General features: G+C 38.7%; 1 protein-coding gene across 2 annotated transcripts in view; it reads right to left on the reverse strand.

The window, feature by feature from the left end:
* Positions 1-16,881: 16,881 nt before the first annotated feature.
* Positions 16,882-23,036, reverse strand: part of OLFML2B (olfactomedin like 2B) — a 56,980-nt gene continuing 50,825 nt past the window's right edge. The window contains exons 7-8 of one of the 2 annotated variants that reach the window (XM_074266446.1): positions 18,436-18,612; positions 16,882-18,009 (exon numbers count right to left, since the gene is read on the reverse strand). In XM_074266446.1, the coding sequence (XP_074122547.1) occupies positions 17,408-18,009; positions 18,436-18,612 (779 nt within the window). In that variant the 3' untranslated portion in view covers positions 16,882-17,407. The remainder of the gene's footprint in view (positions 18,010-18,435; positions 18,613-23,036) is intronic. The other variant, XM_074266445.1, reaches the window with a different exon arrangement.

The following is a 23,036-nucleotide window of genomic DNA, read 5'->3' on the forward strand; positions in this document are numbered from 1 at the left end:
AAAATAATAAATGTTGGAGGGGATGTAGGAAAACTGGGCCTACATTGCATTGTTGGTGGACTTGTGAACTGATCCAACTATTTTATTATTTTCTTTTTTTTTTTCATTTAATTTAGTATTTTATTCTCTTCCGAATTATGTGTAAAAACAATTTTTAACAATCATTGAAAAAACTTTGAGTTCCAGATTCTCTCCCCTTCCCTAGTCTCTACCTCCATTGAGAATGCAAGCAATTCTATATGTTATATATGTATAGTCATACAAAACATTTCCATAATAGTCATATTGTGAAAGAAAATATAGGCAAAAAAAATCCCTCAAGAAATATAAAGTTAAGGGACAGCTAAGTAGTGTAGTGGATAGAGCACCAACCCTGAAGTCAGGAGGACCTGAGTTCAAATCTGATTTCAAACAGTTAACACTCCCTATCTGTGTGACCTTGGACAAGTCACACAATCCCAATTGCCTCAGCAAAAATATATGTTATATATACATAGTATTTTTTCATCATAAGTGCCTCAGAATTGTCTTGAATCATTGTATTGCTGAAAATAGTTACATCATTCACAACTGATTGTCTTATATTATTACTGTTACTTTGTACACAGTACATCTCATTTTGCATCAACTCATGGAAGTCTTTCCAGGTTTTTCTGAGAGAATTCTACTCATTATTTCTCGTGGCACAATAGTGATCCAATCCATTCTAGAGAACAATTTAGGGCTATGCCTAAAGGGCACTCAAACTGTGCATATCCTTTTATCCAGCAATATCACTACTAGGTCTTTGTCCTAAAGAAATCTTAAAAGGGGGGAAAGGAAAATATTGGTAGCAGCTCTTTTTGTGGTAGCTAAGAATTGGAAATAGAAGCAATGTCCATCACTTGAGGAATCACTGAACAAATTGGGTATATAAATGTAATAAAAGACTATTGTGCTATGAGAAATGAAGAGCAGCATGATTTCATAAAAACCTGGACTTACATGAACTGATGCTGAGTAGAGTGAGCAGAACTAAGAGAATATTGTACACCATAAAAGCAACATTGTATGGAGGATCAATTTTAAAACATTTAACTCTTCTCAGCAGTACAATGACAATTCCAAAAGACTCATGATGGAAAATGCTATCTACATCCAGAATGCAGATAATATTTTAATTTTTTCATTGTTTTTCCTTTTCCAAGCTGTAATTTTTTTTGAAAATTGTTTCTTCTTTCAGAACATGACTAATATAGAAATAGGTTTTATATGATTGAATATATATATAAAATCTATATCAAATTGCTTACTGTCTTCAGGAAGGGGAGATAAAGAAAGGAGGGAGAAAATTTAGAACTCAAAATTTCATAAAAAGATTTTATACATGTATTTTGGTAAAATAAAATACTACTAAAATATATTAATTGAAAGAAAAAAGTTACTTGTTGAATTTATCATATATTTTAAAAAGAAAAGCAAACTGAATAATAGAGATCTACAGCTTCATATACAATCCTCTTTTCCTTTATTAAGAAATGCTTGTTCTAGTGTTTATTAAAGTCAGAATTTTCTAAACACACCAATAAATCAAAGGAAAAAAACACTATGACAATGATTAAAAAGAGAATGCCAGGGGTGATTTGAAAGAAAATTTAACCCCCCCCAAAAAACTCTCAAGAAAAAGAAAAAGTATTTTTGTGCATTTAGGCCCTTTCCCCTTGTGATCTCTTTGAGACACAGACCTAGATATTGCTGGATTAAAGAATATGCACAGTTTGAATGTCCCTTGGACATAATTCCAATTTGTTCTTTAGAATGGATTGGATCACTATTGTGCTATAAGCAGTGATGAATAGGATTCTCTCAGAAAAACCTGGAAAGATGTCTATGAACTGATGCAAAATAAAATGGAGTTCCATTTAAAAGAGTACCAAATCAAAGCAGATTGAGCCATTTAATAGAACACTATTTTTATATGAGTTTGTATTTCTATAGAATTTATTATTTCAAAATACTTTCATATGCATAATTTGATTGGATCCTTATGATAAGCTGGGTGGGCAGATACTCTGAGGAGTGACTACCATTTTGCAGAGGAGAGAAATTGAGATTTAGCATGAGGATTCAGGGACCTGACTCTCTCCATGCTATGCTATTTATATTTCAACCTGCATCCTTCTCAGTAAATAAAGGTCCTGGGCTCTGGGGTTTGCCCCTGGGCTCTGATTGGTGAACATACCATACCACTCCCTAGCCATCTATATGCCATTGTAAAGGGCCATAGAGAGTGGGGAACTCTGGGTGAGGTATAAGACCCTTTAGTTAAGTAAAAGGAACCCTGCCGACAGTCTGGTTTGGCTCTCCATCCTCCCTAAGAGCTCTCGTCCTTCCTGAGAAGTCAGGGGGCATGGCGACCTGTGTTGTAATTAAAACAAGTGACAGAGACATCTACACACAATAATAGCAAGTTGATTATGTGATCCCACATGCACATTATATAAATTAGCAATGCACAGTATACTATAGTTACATAAGGGTATTAGGATATATAAAGCTGAGAGAATTTGGAATAAATGGACTCCATGTTTGACCATCCACGTGAGTCCTACCTCTTCACTCCTCACCTACGATCAAGTACTTGGGCTCCTACCTGAGGTTCTACAGAGAACTAGTCTGGACATTACACACCGAAATGCCAAAAGCACTTCTATTGAAGCCATTCACTGTAGCTCTGAGAACAATATTCATGTTAAAGAAGGACAGAGCAATCAATCCCATTTCTCTTCACCATTCTGTTCGAATTCTCTGTCCAGAATACTCTGCCCTGGCTACCATTCCCCTGGCAGTATCATCTTCACTATTAGATAAGCTGCAGAAAGATAGAGACTGTTTTTGTAGCCACAACACTTCACACAGTTCCTCAAACATAGTAAATATTTAATAAATACTGACTAGGGACATCCAGTTCAGTGGGTAACCTACCAGCTGTAGCCTATAACATTCCCAACACTCCCAGCAGGAGTTTAAAATATAATTGAGAAAATTTTAAGAAAAATACATAAAAATATAATAAAAAATAACATTAAGAAAGATAAGTTCCATTTTTGACATGTTGGCTTTAAGAAGCTTGTCTTGTAACACATCCAGTTTGAAATGTGCAAAAGGCAGCGGGAGATGAGAGACTGGAGAAAAGTTGAAGTTGAATAAATAGATCATGGGAGCTGAGGAGGTCAATTTTAAAACTAAGTCAATAGGAATTGATTAGTGGTCATTTCTGTTTTGAGTTTGACATGACTGATCTAATCCAACTCACTCATTTTACAATATAGAGAATGGGGGAAGTTCACAGACTTGCCCAGACTCCCACCGACTGTAGAATGGCAGATTCAAAATGAGTCTTTTGATTACTTTCCCAGGGCTTTTTGCTCTCCATAGACAGTCTTAGAAAAATAATAAAAAGTGGTTAGCAGAACTGGTTTCTGGGACATTTCCCAATTTAAGCTGCATTGTTGCCCAGCAACCCACCTCCTGGGGGAAGCTCAGCTGTGGCTTAATCTTTCTCAGCATTCCCATTAAACTGTGATAAACTATGACATGGCAACTTGAGCTGTGAGACTTTTCCTCTCCTCTCTCTAACTTGTCTTTCTTTCCACTATATATAGTTTCTTCCTTGACTAGACTTTCCCTACCCCCAGCCCTGTGAGAAACATGACCCCACTCTGGAGCAAAAAGAGCCTCAGAGCTGAAGTGCATATCACTCTGACTTATTGGGGAGAGGAGGAGAAAAGAGAGATGCCATCTTGGGGACGTGGAACAACCAACATCCCTATCTCTTGCCAGGCATCAGTGGGCGTAATAGCTTGCTTGGCCATCGTGCTGTCATCCCACAGGGCATGCTTCAACCAGTGTAAAGGTCACTCTGAAGGCCCTCTGTCCCTGTGGAGTAGAGAGGCAGGAGTGGTCCCTCTTATTAAACAGTAGTGTCCTTTGTGAGACTATGAAACTCAGAGGTTAGGGAAGGGGAAGAGTAGGAGGCTGAAAGGGCTGGAGAAGGAGTTTTCATTGTCTCTAGGGAATGTCTCTCCTCCACACTAGGACTTGAATACTCATCAAATTTATGGTGATTAGTTCTTGACCTGCACCATACAATTATCTGGTCAAAGGCTGGTCGGGATGTTGTAATAGAGGGGCTGCCAGAGTGTGGGTCAACGGAGCTTTTCAAGATCAGCAGGGCCCAGAGAATTGGTGAAGAAGATAATGAAAGACTAAGTCTCTACCTTCCAGATGTAATGAGGAAGTGATAATATAGAGATAGCTGATGTATCTACTACATCAAGAGTGGTCAATAAGCATTTATTATACAAACACGGATTATGTTCCAGGCACTTGCTAAGCATTAGAAATGCAGATGAAGGCAAAAATTGTCCTTTCCTTCATGCAAAATATATACTGGATAAATTGGAAGTAATCCTCAGGGGGAAGACACTACTTTTCAGGGGAAACCAGGCTTTTTTTTTAGAAGACACTACAGTTCAGGGAGTATCAGGCTTTTTTTTAAGTTGGGATTTGCAAGAAGCTAAGGAAGATAAGGCAAAGATGAGGAGAAAGAGCATTCCAAGCATGGGGAATAGCCTTTAAGAATGTGTATAATGGAGAGATAGAATGTCTTAAGCAAAGAACAGTAGAGTCCAGTTTCATTTGATCATAGAGTACATGAATGGGAGAAAGGTATAAAAAGATCAAAGAGGTGAGAAAGTTCTTGTTATAAAGAACTTCAAAAGCTAAATAGAAGATTTAAAATTTCATCCTGGAGGTAATAGGAAGCCAATGAAGTTTACTGAAAGATGGGATGGCATGATTAAACTTTCACTTTAGGAAGATCATGTTTATAGTTGAGTGGAGGAAGGACTGGAATGAGCAAAGACTTCAGCAGACAGACCAACTAGAAGGGGACTGTGATAATCTATGTGGGGCCTGATTAAGGTGATGGCAGCTTCACAGGAGTGAGTATAACACAGAAATATTGTGAAGGTGACAGGATTGGGCAAAGAGATTGAAGTGGGTGAGGGAGAACAGAAAGAGAATGAGGAATCAAGGATGGCACCTAGGATGTACTGGGAGGATAGGGGTGCCCTTCATAATAATAGAGAAGTGAGGAGGAAGGGAGAATTTTTGGGGAAAGACAATAAGTTTGGATTTTGACACATCGAGTTTTAGAGGTCAATGGACAAACCATTCTGGAGAAGAATTTGAAACTATGCCCAAAGGGCTGCAAAACTGTGCTTACCTTTTGATCCAGCAGTGCCATTGCTGGGTCTGTATCCCAAAGAGATGAAAAAAAGGGAAAATTATGTGCAAAAATATTTGTAGCTGCTCTTTTTGTAGTGGCAAGGAATTGGAAACTGAGTAAATGACCTTCAATTGGGAAATGGCTAAATAAGTTATGGTATACAAAAGTAATGGAATATTATTGTTCTATAAGAAATGATGAACAGGAAAAAAGCTTGGAAAGACTTCTATGAACTGATGCTTAAAGAAGTGAGCAGAACCAAGAGAATATTGTACACAGCAACAGCAAGATTGTATGATAATTAACTATGACAGATTTAGCTCTTTCCAGCAAGTCAATGATCCTAGGCAATTCCAATAGATTTTGGATGGAAAATGCTATCTGCATCCAGAAAGAGAACTATGGAGACTGATTGAAGTATAGTATATTTACCTTATTTCCTTCTTTTTTTTTTCTTTCTTATAGTTTTCCCTTTTTGTTCTGATTTTTCTTCCCCAAACTGACTCATATGGAAATATGTAAAAAAAAAAACCCGAATGTACATATATATAACCTTAAAAATAAAATTAAAAAAAGAGAAGTCAATGGAACAGTCACTTTGAGGCCTTTGGACACGAGAGACTGGAAGTCAGGAGAAAGATTAGAGCTAGATAAATAGATTTGAGAATCATCTTCATAGAGAAGATAGTTGAATCCATGAGAACTAATGAGATCAATACATGAAATTGTATGAGGAAGAAGGCCCAGCACAAAGCCTTGGGGATATTCCCAGTGGCTCCCAGGTACAACTTGGATGAAAGTTCAACAAAGAAGATTGAAAAAGATCAGTTAGACAGCTAAGAGAAGCAGGAGAGAGGGCTGTCTTGAATACCTAGAAAGAAGAGGGCCAGCAACAATATCACAGGCTACAGAAAGGTCAAGATAATTGAGAATTGAAAAAATTAGATTTAGCAGATAAGAGATTATAATCTGGAAATTCACCTTAACCTCTGGATAGAGAAAAAAAAATCCCTTTCCACTAAATGGGCTTCTTCCAACCAAACATATTTCCTGATTCTCCTATTTGTTAATGTCCCTCCTTCAATTCAATAATGACTATTTTTAAAACCTATAATATATTTACTTTTCTGTGGAACAATAAATTAGTTGAGAACCGGAACTTTTATCTTAGTTTCTCCAATGCCTAACATAATAAATGCTTGTGGATTGATTGAGCAAGCATATGGGATTCCCTTCCCCCATATAGATTGTAAACTCCTTGAGGGCAGGGACTATTTGATTTCCATTTTTGTTTCCTTGGTGCTAACTGCCTATACATAGTAGGCACTTAATAAATGTTTATTGGCTTGTGGTCATCTGCTTTTTTCCTAGCAGTTTCCATTTCCTGCTAGGATAGCCATTCACTATTGTTTTTGTTGCTGTTGAGCCATTTCAACTGTGTCCAACTATTCAAAAGTTTTCTTGGCAAAGATAAATATTAGGTTTTTTTGTTTTTTTCTCCAGATCATTTTACAGATGAAGAAATTGAGACAAACAGAATTAAGTGACTTGCCCAGAGTCACACAGCTAGTGAGTGAGTATCTGAGGCTATATTTGAACTCAGGTTTTCCTGACAGCAGGAAGTAGTAGACCTTTCTTTAATACTTTGAGCTAAGTACTGCCTGAAAGGCAGTTTTGAATTAGAAAGGTTTGATTGGGCTGCATAAACTGAGATCTGAAGGCTGCTAGAACCACCAGAGAGTAACTGAAGCACCTTGTAAGGGAGCAGGTACAAAATCTGGTGGGAAAAATGAGTTATTATCCTTTCCTTATTCTGAGGCTTCTTGCAGCCAAGAGCTGGCAATCTTGACATTACTTTTAGCTTAGTCTTTTTTTTTTTTTTTTAATTAATTAATTAATTAATTTTTTACAAAAAATTTGTGCATAGGTAATTTTTCAGCATTGACAATTGCAAAACCTTTTGTTCCAACTTTTCCCTTCCTTCCCCCCACTCACTCCCCCAGATGGCAGGTTGACCAATACATGTTAAATATGTTAAAGTATAAGTTAAATACAATATATGTATACTTGTCCAAACAGTTATTTTTTAGCTTAGTGTTTATGAGACTAAATGGAAAGAGTTCTGAGTTTGAAGATAGAGGAACTGAGTTCAAATCTCATTTCTGTCACTTGTTGCCTGGGTGACTTCAGAGAAATACCTTAAACTTTCTCTTCTTCATTTCTTTATGGAGAAAATGAGGGAGTTGAACTGTTTCTTTCACTCCACAGCTCTTCCTGTTGTAGTAAGTGAAAATGAGGGGAACAGGGAAAAGAGTCTGCCAGAATCTTTGCAGCAGGGACACAGCTGGGGTGAAGCAGGGATTTTCTTCTGAGACATAATCTTCTGTACAAGAAGGACAATGGTCTAGTTTGTGGCCCCTTGGTGGCCTCCTGCTGCCATATTAGTGCAAGGAGACCCTCTGTTTCTGTAGGATACTAAAGGTGCCAGCCAGCCTGCATAGCATCAATTGAAAAAACTGGCCAGTGATGAGCTAAGTGTCTCAGGCTTGACCTTTGCTGGGTGTCTGGACTGACATTTCTAAGGCTATTATCCCTCCCTTAAGACATGTCTTCATCAGACATTGGGCAACTGCCAATGGTCTACAATTGCTCTAAATGCTTTTCGGGTCAAATCCATAGGATCTGGCCCAGTGTGGGACACATAACAGATAATAAACAAATACCTGTTGATGGATTAATTATAGTGAATTCTGAGAGGCTGCCCAGATTCTTAAGTCATATGGTAACTTTCCCTGTCTACAAATGGTCATTTGAACCTACAATAATAGACATATTCCTGAAAATGTATAAATCAAATCTTACTTTAAAGAATTATAGGACTTCAAGCTGGCCTAGCTCTCAGAATTGCTGGGGTCTCTACCTACCCCAAATTACTTTGTGTATATTTTGTATATATTTCTATATATTGGAGCTAACTAAAATCCCATCCTCAAAGACGTGGATTGTGTTCTGTCCATACAATGTTCCCCATGGACACTTAAGGGGCCTATTTCTGGGCATATATTATGGAGGGTCCTGCTCCAATTTTAGATCAGGCACGGGTATTCTATGTTTTGTTTTGTTTTGTTTTGTTTTGTTTTACAGTAAAGAACGTCTTTTTGATTGGCCAAGTCAGACACTGAATTTTCATAAAAGATTCCTATGGAGGCAACTCAATTTCCTTTTCTTGTCTGGCCATGTTGTAGTAAGAAGTGTGAACTGCTCTGGCAGAGGAGCTCTAGAAACACTTTCTCCCCCCACACCACCATGAATCTGGTGAATTCATGGCCTACTAAGCAAGCTTATGTTTGGAGTGAGATCTTCTCCTGTTTGTGACATCTCAAAAGGTCTGATTAATTGCCAAAAGTTATTCAGGGAATAATCAGCAGAGCTGGTTTTTGGACTCATTTCTAATACCAAATCCATTATTCTTTTTTTTTTTTTTTTTTTTTTTTTTTTTTTTACTTAAGAGTATTTTTTTCCAATTACATGTAAAGATAGTTTTCACTATTCATTTTTGTAAGGTGTTGAGTTCTAAATTTTTCTTCCTCCCTGATCCTGACAGCAAGCAATCTGATATAGCAAATCCCATTCCTCTTTCTACTACCTTGTAAGCAGAACTCACCATTTAAAAGAATATGAAACTGAATCATCCTATAAAGTACAATATCCAATTATAAATGTGGCCTAAGTTTAGAGATACACAGCCACAGTAACATCTTTTTCATTCTCCTCTCTTTTCCCCTCTCTGTCAAGTACATAATTACAACGACTTTTCAGCATTTCCCTTTCTTTCTCTTTCTTTATTGGATCTAGATTTTGTTTTCTCTTATATCTGTTAGTTTCCAGTGTCCCTTTTTCTTTCCATTTGATATGATATCTGTATGTTAGTTGGGAAATGAAATTAGGTTGATTGCTGAGGAATCAACTACACTTGCCTGGATGCAGCACTGAGCCCCCCTGCATGACCACACACAAAAGATTAATTTAATTCTTATAAAATGAAGCAGAGTCTGTGTACTTAAGGAGAGAAAGTCCGAAAAATGAGAGGGGTTTGTTTTATGTAACCCAGTTTTAGTCAGAAATCATCTGGCATTTCCATCATTATTACCCAGGGGTATGCTTGTAAATGTTTAATAACCAACTCCCAGGAAATAAAATGTAGATAAAATGGACTTTCCTCCCTCATAAACTGGCATTTATTATTTAATTTCTTTTCTTTCTTTCTTTTTTTATTTCTGAGGCAATTGGGGTTAAATGACTTGGACTTGCCCTTGCCAGGGATCACACAGCTAGGAAGTGCTAAATGTTAAATGTCTGAGGTCAGATTTGAACTCAGGTCCTCCTGACTTCAGGGATGGTGCTCTATACACTGCACTACCTAACTGTCCCAGTTATTTAATTTCAAGGACAGGTTATGAAGGGAGTGAGACACACATTCAGACAAATTGTTAGAATGGAGCCAAAGGGGTCAGGGAAGAGGGAGGAGATAGAGCGACCAGAGCCTTTCATCTATGTCTGTTCTTGCAGGGTTTGACCCTCATTTCTTAACCTCCATCCAGGGCACACAATGAAGCACATAATAAAATGAAGTCCCAGAAGGTACAGTTTTAGGAAAACATTAAGGGGTGGCCAAAGTTATACATTCAATCAAAGGTGGGGGCTGTGATTCCCCTTGGATTAGCAATACTGCTGCCTTTTATGGAAATGAAATATAGAAGTTTAATAAGTTCCATCCCATGTATTTTAGCTCTTATAAACATTCTTGTAATTAAACTCTTTGTGCAAAATAATTCTTTCATCACCTCCCTAACATCTTGTTTGCTATTTACATTCATTCTGTGTCAACCAGGGCCCAAATAACAACCAACTGGGGCTTGGCCTGAGACCTATAATTGGCCAGTTAATGAGAGTCAGAGTGATTTGAGTTTAAGTCTTGGTCCTTAAGAAAGAAATCTAACTAGTAAACTCCAAGATCTCTTGGGATGTCTCAACATTTAAAAAAAAATGTTCTATATTTCTTTTGTATAGAGCACTTGCAGATAAAGATCTTGTACCTTATGTGGAAAGAAGGAAAGAAAGAGAAAGGAAGGAAGGAAAGAAGGAAGGAAGGAAGGAAGGAAGGAAGGAAGGAAGGAAGGAAGGAAGGAAGGAAGGAAGGAAGGAAGGAAGGAAGGAAGGAAGGAAGGAAGGAAGGAAGGAAAGAAGGAAGGAAAGAAGGAAGAGAAAGAGAAAAAGAAAATCCTTCCCAGACTAATTATTTTTAACTAGGTAAAAGGTACCATTTTCTGCCTTATTTCTTACCTTGCCTTTTATCAGTGGTTGGACATTGCCTCTATCAAACTGAGACTTTAAAGATTTTAGTTTCTAAAGACCAAGGTTTCTTATTGCATCCAGGGTCATCTCCAGTTGTCCTGATCAGTATCTTGTCACTGGGTCCAATCTTTACCAGGAGCACACTTATATTCTGACCCTTCAGAAGGAGTTAAAGGGCCATATCAAAAGATCTGTCATTAATGGTTGATAGCAGGAAGACTCATCTTCATGAGTTCAAATCTAGCCCCAGACATTTATTATGTGACTTTGGGTAAGCCACTTAACCCTGGCTGCCTCAGCACCTTTATAAAATGATCTAGAGAAGGAAAAGGCAATACTACTCCAATATCTATGCCAAGAAACCACAAATGGAGTCTTGAAAAGACAGACACATTTGAAGAATAAACAACCATCAACATAAATTTGGAGCAAAATCTCTAAGGGGTAGTCAGTAAAGTCTTTTGTAATTAGTGATATGGACTTTTGAATAGATGACGCAAAACCAGAGAATGTAGTTGACAAGTTTAATGACGGTCAAGATCCAACAGTGTCTTAATTAGGACTTTTAGGTCTCTTTCAACTTTAAATCCACATTCCCATGAACAGTTGATTACATCCAGGCCTACAGCCAAACTAAACAAGGTTAGGTTACTACATTGCCATAGAAGAATCCATCTCATATTGATTCTTTTCATAAGATTAATTGTTTGTCATATATGCCTTGTGTTTTTTCCTATTCTCATAGCTTTAAACAAGTTTGTCCATAGTTATACAGCTATTAAGAATTTCAAGTGGAATCCAAATTTAGCTTCCTCCTAAATCTGAGTCTAACACTCTTTCCTCTACATCATTACTACTGAAAGTTGAGAAGATTTTGGACAATCCTTCAGAAAATTTTTGAATGACCCAGTAGTAAATTCAAACCTTGAAAAAGACCTTAGGATTTATAGTAAAAGGACCTTTTGGGTCTAGTCTTTGTCAATCACTATTTATGGAATCATATCTTTGATTCTAGACTTCTTCCATTATAACTGAGGGGGCAGTAGACTTGAAGACCTTCAAGGACTCTCTCAAAGCGTGAAATTAAGGACCCAATTACTATATGGCTTTGCTGGCTATCCTGTACTATCCAGAGGTCTCTGTTTGGATTACCTCCTTTCCTTCTAACAAAGTCTTCATTTCCCCATAGATGAGAGAACAAGACCCATTCCACCTCAGCAAGTGGAAAAAAATCCTTCCCTCTGAGTTTCTGTATACAGGAAAATATCTTGGAGCAAAGCACAGGTGATGTTTGGGAATAGCACCACTAAAGTTAATAGCAGCATGGTCAGTGACTTCCATTCCCTAAGGATTGACACCACTTTCAAGTCCCCCAAGACACTGATTTGGTTTTGAAAGTGAGTTCTCTTTGGGAATCAATGTAAAGTTTTCTATTCATTCACCAAATATTAAATACCTAATAATAACAGGAGACATTTTAAAAGCATGTTATACACATATTTCATTATTCATGTCTTTCAGAATAAAAAAATAAATATTATCATTTTTCATTTTTATAGAAGGAGAAACCAAGACAGAAGGAAAATGACTTGAACATAATCTCTTAGCTGGGGAGTCTTATGAGTAAGAAGTGAATCAAATATCTCCTGAAACAGGGTGCATGGACAACCCCTCACTTTGACATGCATGCATGGTGAGGGCTACAAAGATGTATATGAGTAAGTCCCTGCCTGTAAGAAGCTTATAAGTAAATAGTACAGATAACTACAATATGACAAAAATACTTAACATCATTTTAATTTTATTTTTATTACTATCTTTTGTTTTTAACCTTCATGACTAAACACATACTTCTCTACTTTCCCACATATGGATTTATGCCTTATAAAAAAGAATTTTAAAAGAGAGAGACAGAAAAAAAATGCAGATCGGCAAAACTAAGAAGCTTATGATCCAAATTCAACAATATAGGCAGCCTTCCAGACCCGTATTCTTCATGTCTTGAAAGATAGTGATCGAGACAGAGACATTTCCTTATCTCTTCTCAGGGACCAACCTTAGTCGTTATAATTATACCACATTCAGTTTGTTGTTATTGTTAGCCTTTTCATTTGCATTGCTGTATTTGTTATATGTCATTTTCCTGCTTCTGTTTACTTCACTCTGAATCAGTTAATATCACTCTTTTCATCCTTCTGTAGATTATTCATATTGATTTTTATGACAATGATAGTCTATTCTATTCCTATCTCAATTTGTTTAGCCATTCTCCAGTGAATGGACATTTATTTTATTTCTAACTCTTTGTTATCATAATATTTTGGTGTATATGGAACCTTTCTTTCTGTTTTGGATTTGCCTTAGCAGTGTGCCTTTTTTATCCTCCTTCCAAATGCCCATTCTTAACTTTCAGCAATGACCCAAATGAGATGAGGACTAATTTCCTTACATGATCATCCTTGCTCCTTAGGTGCTTGTTAAAATGTTATGGGTTTTTTTCAATCAATATCTCTCTTTATAAAAAGAAAGTGATACCTTTAAAACACTAAGATGCCAAGTGAATTGGAATAAAGACACATTAATGAGCAAGTACTAGGTATATTTTGAGAAATGTGTTAGCTCACCATTTAATAATGTTCGCTTTGTGATTATCCAGTGTCAATATGGTCTTCACAATAGACTCATAAGATGATGGATGTTAACATGTTGTTATTGTTGTTCAGTTGTGTCCAGCTTTCCATGAACTCATTTGGGGTTTTCTTGATAGAGATACTGAAGTGGTTTGCAATTTCCTTCTCCAACTCATTTTACAGATGAGGAAACTATGGCAAATAGGGTTAAGTGTCTTGCTCAGGATCACACAGCTAGTAAATGTCTGAGTCTGAATTTGAACTCAGGTCTTTCTGATTCCAGAGCTGATATTCTATCCACTGCACACCTACCTGCCAATACAAAAAAACAAAAAAATGCAACCCAAGAAACAGGATAAAAGAAGTTAATTGAGCCAGTGGGATCAGAAATCAGGACTTTTTAATCCACACCTGTTAATTTGCATGAAGGAATAGTGAAGTCAGAGAGAAGATTTGGTGAATGAGAATAAACCCAGTCACAAGAGGTGACTTATAATCACATAAAATTATAAATTAATAATTATGGTAATATAAATGTATTATAATTTGTGGGTGGGTGTGTGATAGGGACCAGACATTTCATTTCATTGATATAGGAAATATCCTCTACCACAGCAGACTTGGCACCTTCTTTGCAAATTAGTTAATAAACATTTATTAATCATCTGCTATGTTCCAGGCACTGCACTTAAGACTGTGGATACAATGCAAAAAAGACAGTCCCTGCTCTCAATAGTGTCACAGAACTTTAGAGATTTTCCTAGGATTGCAAAGAGATTAGTAACTCTGTGTGTGTGTGTGTGTGTGTGCGTGCGTGTGCACGCGCGCACACGCATGGGGCATGCACACACCATGCAGTCATATAACCACAGGATGAAAAATAGAGATCAGATCCCAGAGTCAGAAAAATCTGCGTTTAAGACCTAGCCCTCATACATGACTCTGGCAAGTTTAAGCTTCTTAAGGAAAGCTTTCCTTTCTTCAAAAATGCTGCAGTGCTTGGTAGGTGCTTAATAAATGTTTGTTGACTTTACTTCTCAGTAATACCAGAAAACTCCCTAAAATTGCAGAGAAGATGAAAATCTACAGTCAAAGAGAAGGTAATTCAGAAGGAGATTAGACCTAAAATCAGAGCAGTAGATGAGATGGTCAGAGGGAAAGTAGAGAGAGAAGAACAGCAGGAACAGCAATGACAAATGCGAAAGCCTCCATCCATTCTTATTGTTCCCTCCCTTTCCCCACTTCCCCAGGCTGTACCATGTCACCCTTCTCTCTTGGTAATAATCCATGCTTTCATGTAAAATTCCTTTTTAAAGTAAGTTTTCTGGCGAGCCTATTGGTGCATAATAGTTGTGATTTATTGGTGCCTAATAAAATGTTTGTTGAAGGAATGAATGCATGAAGATATCTGGTGTGGAGGTAGTCAAGTTCCTGAGCTGGTGACTTAGAAATGTTGTTGATTCATCTAGTCTCTGGAAGTAGAGAATGTGTCCTTCTATTCCTCCTCATCTTTATTTTGATCTTAGAGTACCACCTCCAAATAGAACTGGGCAGCCAGGAAAAAGAGGGGGTCCTTGAGAGAAATTTTGGTGGTCTAGAAGTTTGAGAAGGATTGAATGTTCCTGATTCCTTAACCTACCATGTTTTGTTTTTGTTTTTTTTCTTGAAAAAAATTCTAGTAAAAGAAACATTTAATTTTTACTAGGTTTAATTTCATTTCCCCTCCAATGTCTCTCACTGTGGCCTGGCTCTGAAAACATTTCTCAGTTCTGTTTGGAAAAACTCTGCTTTGAAGGTAAAGGAAGTGGTAGGTCATGGGGGGAGGGTCTCCTGACCATGGATGTCTGAATCTCTGCCAAAGTTTCCAAACTCGATAGTCATTAGTGGCCTTAACTCACCTCATTTTATTGATTCTAACTCAACCAAGCTGCCACTAAGACAGAATTCATTTTGGGCTCTCCCAATTGTGGCCAGAAAGGAGAGCCTGAATTGGCAAACTTCACTGTGGAATGGTACTCCCGGCCTCATTCTCTAACTGTAAGTCACCCAGATATCTACTGCATCATACCTCAGAAGTACCTAAAGTACCTAAGTAGCTACAACTTTCTCTTGAAACTCAGCAGGGCTACAATCAATGTAGTAGCTGTAGGAGATTGGCCAATCCAGCCTTTTAGAGCTCCAGTTTACTCTATATGAAAGGAGCATTAATACCTGAACTGCCCATATTAAAGGTTCACTGGCATTGAATGCCTTCCCAAATGCCAAACTCTCTTTCCAGAATGATTACATACTCTTCCCCCTCATGGACTCTATTTCAACCAAGCTGGTCTGATTCCTGTTCTTCTGTGTCATTCCATCTCTCATTTCTTCTCTATCTCCTTATGCAGGTGCCCCCATCTCCACATTTGTAATACTCCTCTTTTTTTCTGCCCTGCTTCTTTCAACCCATACTTCTCTTTAAAACTCAACTCTCTCCACCTACAGGAGATCCCCAGTGCACTCCCCTTCTCCCACCAAAGATGCTTTGTATTCAACGGTTTATTTGTCTGTATACTCATTGTTTTCCCCAAGTAAAACATATATTCCTTGAAGGCAGAATTGTGTCCCCAATATGCAGCATAACAATTAGTACATAGTAGGTGTTTAGCACATGCTTGTTAAATTAGAAATGAGTTGAATGGAATTGAAAAAATTGTGAAATAATCTATGAAAATCTCTTTGTGATTTTAAAACTCCATATAACAACATAGTTTGTTATTATGTTGTTTTGGCCATTTGAGGAAGTCCAAATCAAACAAAAAGGCCCAAGCCAAGGCAGAGTCATGTGGATATTTATTTCTTGGCAATATGTACATACAAAAAGCTGATAAGAGGGAGTCTGGCCAAGGATGTGGAGAAATGAGATGGGTGCTATCCTGCATTCAATAGAAAAGTAACTAGGTGAATGTATGTGAGTGGCAGGGAGGACCAAGCAGGATACAGAGAGTGTCCAGCTGCTTCCTTGACAGGATGTGGGGTCAGTGGGGCAGTTCCACAATAGGCCTCCTGTCATTCTATGTCTCTGCCCAGTTCTGCCCTCCAGCCTCTGCGGCAGGTCATTTTCAACTTTTCCGGCTAGTGCTTTCTGAAACTGTCTAAGAAGGAGGATTTCACTATCTGAAAAAGGGGGGCTCTAGCATTTGCCTGATATATAAACATTTTTTCTTAACTTTCTGGTTTCAAGGCTAGCAATCTTCTTTGAATCCAGAAGCAGGAATATTTGGCTAGGTACCTATCAAAGCAAAGTCTCAGGGAGAAAGAAATGTGTGTGTGTGTGTGTGTGTGTGTGTGTGTGTGTGTGTGTGTGTGTGACCAAAAAGATGGGTATAGTGGTATAAATGGAGGGAATAGTACCAAAAAGCTAGAGCGGGAAGGCTGACATTTTCAAATGGTCCCCAACAGAGAAATCTTCAGTGTAGATTCTAGTTATGCTCAAGGCATCCATGTGAAGCTAATGATTCTATTCAGTGATGGGTGGTCAAGCAGGACCACAACTGTTTCCCTTATTAAGGATATCTACAATCACACAGACATCTACAACCAGCTATAGCCATAATAAACAACAAAAAAGTCAATTTCGGGGCATAGCTTTTATATCTTTTTTATTAAAAAAAGTATTTGTTGCAGGTTGGATTTTTTTTTAACTTTTTAAAACACAATCTTAAGTCTTCATGATTAAAAAAAAAAGCTCATTATTAATATATTTCATTTTGTTTTTTCTCCACTTGAACCTCTCTCTTCCTCTCCTCTTGCCTGATCCAGATGGGTTTTATTACCTAATGAAGGAATCCCTGTTTTTATAATCTGAGAATAAGAAATGGAAGATGGAGGGGTTAGGATTAGAGGAAGAGTGGTTACTGGTCAAATAGAACTGCACATTTGCACTTAAAAAAAAATAGAAGAGACCAGCACATATAAGGGATTGATCTACAATCCATGTTAAGAAAAAGACCCAAATTGTCATTTCACCCTTTGTACAAATTTGTACAAATAATAATAATCTTTCAGGCACACACTCACATACAAACACCCACGCACACACACAAACACACACACACACACAAAGGTGCTAGCGACCCCTTTTCTTCCCCAACTTGCATAGGAGGAGGTGTCAGTAGGCAAAGATCACATGGTAGGTGACCTGATGGCCATTGTCCCAGGCATACAGTAGGCGATCTTTGGGATTGTAGTCTATCTGGGTGGTATAAGAATATTCGTTCTCAAAGAGTAACCTTGGTACTATCTGGGTATTGGTGTGGGTGTCAAAGGCATAGGAGATGTTGGCATTGCGCTGGTTATAACTATCCACGGCATAGAGTACCCCGCAGATAACAAAGCAGTTCCCATAGAAGTTCCGCCGGAGGCCGGTCCTCCAAGTGGTCTCCTTCTGTGTGCTCAGGTCCACGGAGTTGAGCTTGCTAAGAACAATGACCTCCTGGCTGAAGCCCTCGTCATCCAGAGCTGGGTAGATAAGCCACAGGCCATTCTCATCGACTGCAAAGTCCACATCTGAGTGGCCCCGCCATCTCCAAGGTGTGGCTTCATCATAGGCTACATCATGGAGCATGGCCCATGCAGCCACATACCGTTGCTTCAGGTCATACTTGATGATATTGCGAGTAAAGGCACGGTTATAGTAAAAGGCCCCATTGTACACAACATGGCCTGTGCCGATCCAGCTATATGGAAGTTTGTAGGAGTTGCTCCAACGACCTATAGGTGAGGGCAGGAAGAGGCGATGATCAAATCAAAGGGGAGGAAGGATAATCAAGTAAGAGAAACAAGGCTGTTCTTCTCATCTCTGAGTGGCTCTTGGGGAGCCGAGTTCAGAGAGCGTGAGAAACAGATAACTCTAAGGCATGTAAGACCCCAAAAGGCTTGAGCAGGAACATCCCAACTTAGTATCTTTATCAACAGTTCCTCTTCAGCTTTTCCTCACTCAAAGAGACACTAATGCTAAAGTACATTTCCAATTGCCCCAATTTTCAAGGGATCCATACTGCTTACCCACATGACCAGGCTAAAGAACCCTCCTGACTTCATTGTATATTCTATTCTCTGACTAAGCCATGGTCTAAACTGAAGAAGGGATTGGACTCTCCCTCAGAGGAATCCCTTGGGGTGACTTAGGGCACATACCTTGTTTAAAGTTATCCAAGTTTCGGAACTCCACCAGAGTATTGCCGTAGTAATAATTAGTAACATAAATTCTCTCATCCTTGGCCAGGGGATCTTTCATCCAAGCCCCTTCATTCCTCCCATAAGTGTTCTGAGTAGTGGGACCAGTAATTGTGGAGAGGGTGTCTTTGCACCTTCCTATGAGAATCAAGAAAAAAAAATGTTAAGCAAACAATGAATAAGCCTCATGTGAGGAAGACTCAGTCCAGAAGCAACAAAGGAGGCTGACCACTCCATAAGGCTGACTACTTCATTACTATTGGGCAAGCCCCGAGGCTTTCCCTCATTGGCTAATTAATAAGCATCAGTATATTGCCTAATGGAGGGACTGCCTAGAGACCAAGGTGGATAGAATTGTTTATGGATAGGATGTAAAAATCACTCCTCAAAGAATATGATCTGTTCCTTTCATACATCTGGGGGAGGAATCCTGGACCTTGTGTCTGGGGCTGATGTAGGGACATTTAATCCCTAACCTTTTGGAACTCAAGTCATAGAATCCTGGAGCTCAATGGAATCTTTCAATGATTAAATGTCTACTGTGTACAGAGCACCATGCTAGGTACTGGGGAATTAGCTAAGATATAGCCCCCTCACCAGAGAGCTTTTATTTGGTCTAATGGGGGCTGAGGCACAAATGCATATGACTATGCTACACATTGTTATGTAAATGCAATATAATCATGCAAAAGAAAAGTCTATATGAGGCTTTCTGACATAGGGAATAGAGAGGGCTTCAAAGAAGCAGAATTTGAATTGGGCTTTATACCACAGGGAGAAATGCAGCAGAGAATACTCTAGAATACATGGAGGAGGATAAAGTGATAAGGTTGAAAAGGAGAGAGAAGGGGCCAAGATTGTCGAAAGCTTTGAATGATAGTTCAAAGGAATACAAAATTTACTTAATAGGAACTGTATAAAATTTTTATCAGAGAGATACCTATGTTGTCTGGTGTCTCCCAAACCAAATTATATTGGTGACTTTGGCTTGATTGTCCTTCTAGAAAGATAGTACTTCAGCTGAGGAAAGAGAAGGAAAAAGAGGAAGAGGAGGAGGAGGAGGAGAGGAAGAAGGAAGGGGAGGAAGATGAGGAAAAAGCAAAGCAGAAGGAAGAGGAGAAAGAGGAAGAAGAGAAGGAAGAAAGGATCAACTTAAGTATTGGTTTTAGAAAGAAAGGATTTTTCATGGTTTTTAAACTTCAATTTCAATTAACAATCATTTATTTTTTCTCCCTACCCCATTAGGAAAAGACAAAAATAAAAATAAAACTCTTAACAAAATATATAGTCAACCAACACACATTCTCTCATTGAACATGGTGTTAACATCTTTGTGGACTGATAACAATTTGCAGAGATTAGACAGCTATTTGCTAAGTGTTGATTGAATCCCACATGATTGATGGATCGGGGTAGCATCTGTTGAAATGCCCAGATAGTCCTAAGGGAGGGACAAGGAAAATAACTATGCTGAAAGTTTGTGCTAGTCTGGCCATATGTGCTTACTTCATAGCAGAACTCTAGACTGGTCATTAGAATAGGAAGAAGCTGTATTTGAAGGGGGGGTGGTTATATATGCTCAAGAGGCATGATATTGACTGTTGATTAGATTTAGGGCTAAAGCACTTCAAGAGACCAGCTATGTGCAGTTTTTCTCTCTCTAGTACATTGCGGTGGTAACCTCATGTTGCGGTGACCTCATAGTCAGCGAACAAGACTATATGCCAAGAAGAAGAGGAAACAGAGATAAGCTGAAGGCCTGATGGGGCCTATGAAGGGTGGGTGCCAAGGTCAGATGCCAGAGGCAGCAGGCTGTGTCTTGAAGTGGGTCTGGTGGCAGGGCTGGGCGTAGGCTTTTGGCGGTCTGAGGATCAATTTGTTGTATGAAGTTAAGCCATGTGATTGATTTAACAAATGCCATACTCACACAAATGAGCACAATCCCTTTTACTGGGCACTCACTTTTCTGGGCAACAAGCTAAACTTTTAAAGAGCTCATCTGAGATTTCCTTTGGAGCCTATAGGGTGGTTCTCCAAAATGCTCACAAGCAAAGTAAAAATTCGTGCTCTGGGAGTGGAATGGATTTTTATGCACAATTCAGTCATTCAGAGCCAAGTCTAGTAAAACATGCCAGTGATCATATTGGTGGTTCTACTTCAGGGTGCCCAATGAGGGCTATAACCAAGCACTTCTATCACTTACTGTCAAAGTGGCCTCGAGCAAAATCATGGCACCTCACTGGACCTCAGTCTCCTCATCCATAAAACAAAGGAATTAGCCAAGGTGACTTATAATGTCCCTTCCAGCTCTAAGCCTAAGATCCTATGACTAATAATTTCAGGAGTTCCAAAAACACAGTCTAATAATAATAGCTAGCAAGGTTTGCAAAGTGGTTTACAAATATGATTTCACTTGATCCTGTTATTTGAACTCAGAATATTCTGGTCCAATTCTCTAACCAGTGTATAACTGGAAGTAAGGGCAGCCTTACTAGAATCAGTGTTTAGTTGCTCAAGCTTATCAGAAGGCTTTCTAGGTAGATTTAATTGGATCTGAAATCAGGAAGACTTGAATTCAAATCCTGTCCTAGATACTTATTAGCTGTGTGACCATGTGCAAATCACTTAACAGTTGTCAACTTCAGTTTCCTCAACTATAAAATGGGGATAGTAACAGCCCCTACCACGTAACATTATTGTGAGGGTCAAATGAGATAAAATTTATAAAGTGCTCAGCATAGAACCTGACACGTAGTAGATGATTAATAAATGCTTGTTTTCTTCCTTCCAACACACCAACTTGGAAAGAATTATCATTCTCTTGAATGGACTTGGCCTGATATCATTGATGAAGAAAAAATTAAACCCAAGACTTAAGAGCCACATTTTATACTGACCTATGTCAAATTTTTTCCCCCCAGCTTAGCCATTCCATCTAGAGAAACAAAATTGACAGTCAGTGGCCTCCCCAATGTCTCAGAAATGGCAGTGAAAAGAATATTTGCTTGTCTGTGACAAAAGTGACTCAGAGTTTCAGGTCAGCTTTGGCAGATTCCATTAATGTGTTACCTCAGGGCACTCATTGGTCCCCAGTGAGTTGCTTTAAATTTCAAGCCACGAAAGCAGATTGTGCAAAGCTGGCCCTCCTCATCCACCCTGGAGGCCTGGGGCAGCTTGGAGGCTAGATCTATTTTCTGTCCCAGCTCCAGGATCACCAGGCCTGCAGGCCTGTTGGCCTGTTTCCCAAGCCTGGTGCTTATAGAGCCAGCACCAATAGCAGAGGCAGACCTTTGAGATTAGGGCAGTTTTAAAGTATTAGTGTTTAACATTCATTTGGGAAGCTATTAAAGCTTAAAGCTGAATTAAGACCTTCAGAAAACCTTATATAAAAATGTTTGCATTTATCTCTTTGAGTCTCACAACAACTAAGTATTTTTATCTCCTCACACTTTTCAGAAGAAACTGGAATTAATTTGACTTGTCTAGAGTCATATACTTGAGAAATGTCAGAAATAGGATTTGAACAAAATCTCTGACTCCAAATCTTGCACTTCATCAGCCACTGGCCATGCTGCATGCATGGAATTCCCTCCCTCCCTATCTTTACCTCATGGTTTTGTGGCTTCCTTTAAGAAGTCTCAACTAACATTCTCCCTTTCCTGAGCTTCCTTACTATATGCCTTTCCTTTATGCACTATCTCCAACGTGTCTTGAATTTATCTTGTTTGTACATTATTCCTCACATGTTGTTTCCCTCATTGGATTATAAGCTCCTTGAGGACAGGGATTGTCTTTTGCTCTTCTTTGTATCCCCAACACTTAGCACAGTGACTGGTACATAGTAGGTGCTTAATTAATGCTTGTTGTTGACCATTAAAACTCACTTTCCTTCCCTCTCCCCCCCTTTATTGCCTCTATATTTTTCCAACCAGGCTCAGTAGCTGTGTGCAAAGTCGTGTGTAAACAGCTTTGTGGGAGGTTTGTCAGGTCCAAGTTAGACTAAAACAGTCATGATTTTGCCTTTTAGAAACAGTCAGGGGATTGGTACAAAGGCCAGCAGCTCATTCTCTTACAGTTGAACTCATCCATTGTAACAATAAAATCAAGTCCCTGGCTAGACTCAGCCTTCAGAGCTTTGATGGAAAATAGCTCATTCACTGGCATTTGGAAGGATCTTTGCTGCCAATCAACAATTAGCTCAAACTTTGCATCCTCCCAAGCTCTGACCCGATCTGTCTGCAAGGGATGAATGGCCTCATCCAGGCACAGGCAAATGGAGACCCACCACTTTTTCTTCTCCCAATGTTCAGGCGCCACCAAGATTCTTGGTAAGAAATGAAACGCCCAGAATGCTTCTATGAGTTCCTTGATCTATCCCAATCAATCAAGCAAGGAAGCATTTATTGACCACCAATTACATGCTAAGTACAAAGCAGGAAAAGTCACTGAGGCATATCTTTTTGGACCAAGTCAATGTGGGAATTTATTGCTTGACTATATGTTTATAAGCAGTACTTTGTGTTTTGTGGTGGTGGTTGTTGTTTTCTCAGTGAAGAGAGAAG

The sequence above is a fragment of the Sminthopsis crassicaudata genome, chromosome 4 (genome assembly GCF_048593235.1).
Source record: "Sminthopsis crassicaudata isolate SCR6 chromosome 4, ASM4859323v1, whole genome shotgun sequence".
NCBI lineage: Eukaryota > Metazoa > Chordata > Mammalia > Dasyuromorphia > Dasyuridae > Sminthopsis > Sminthopsis crassicaudata.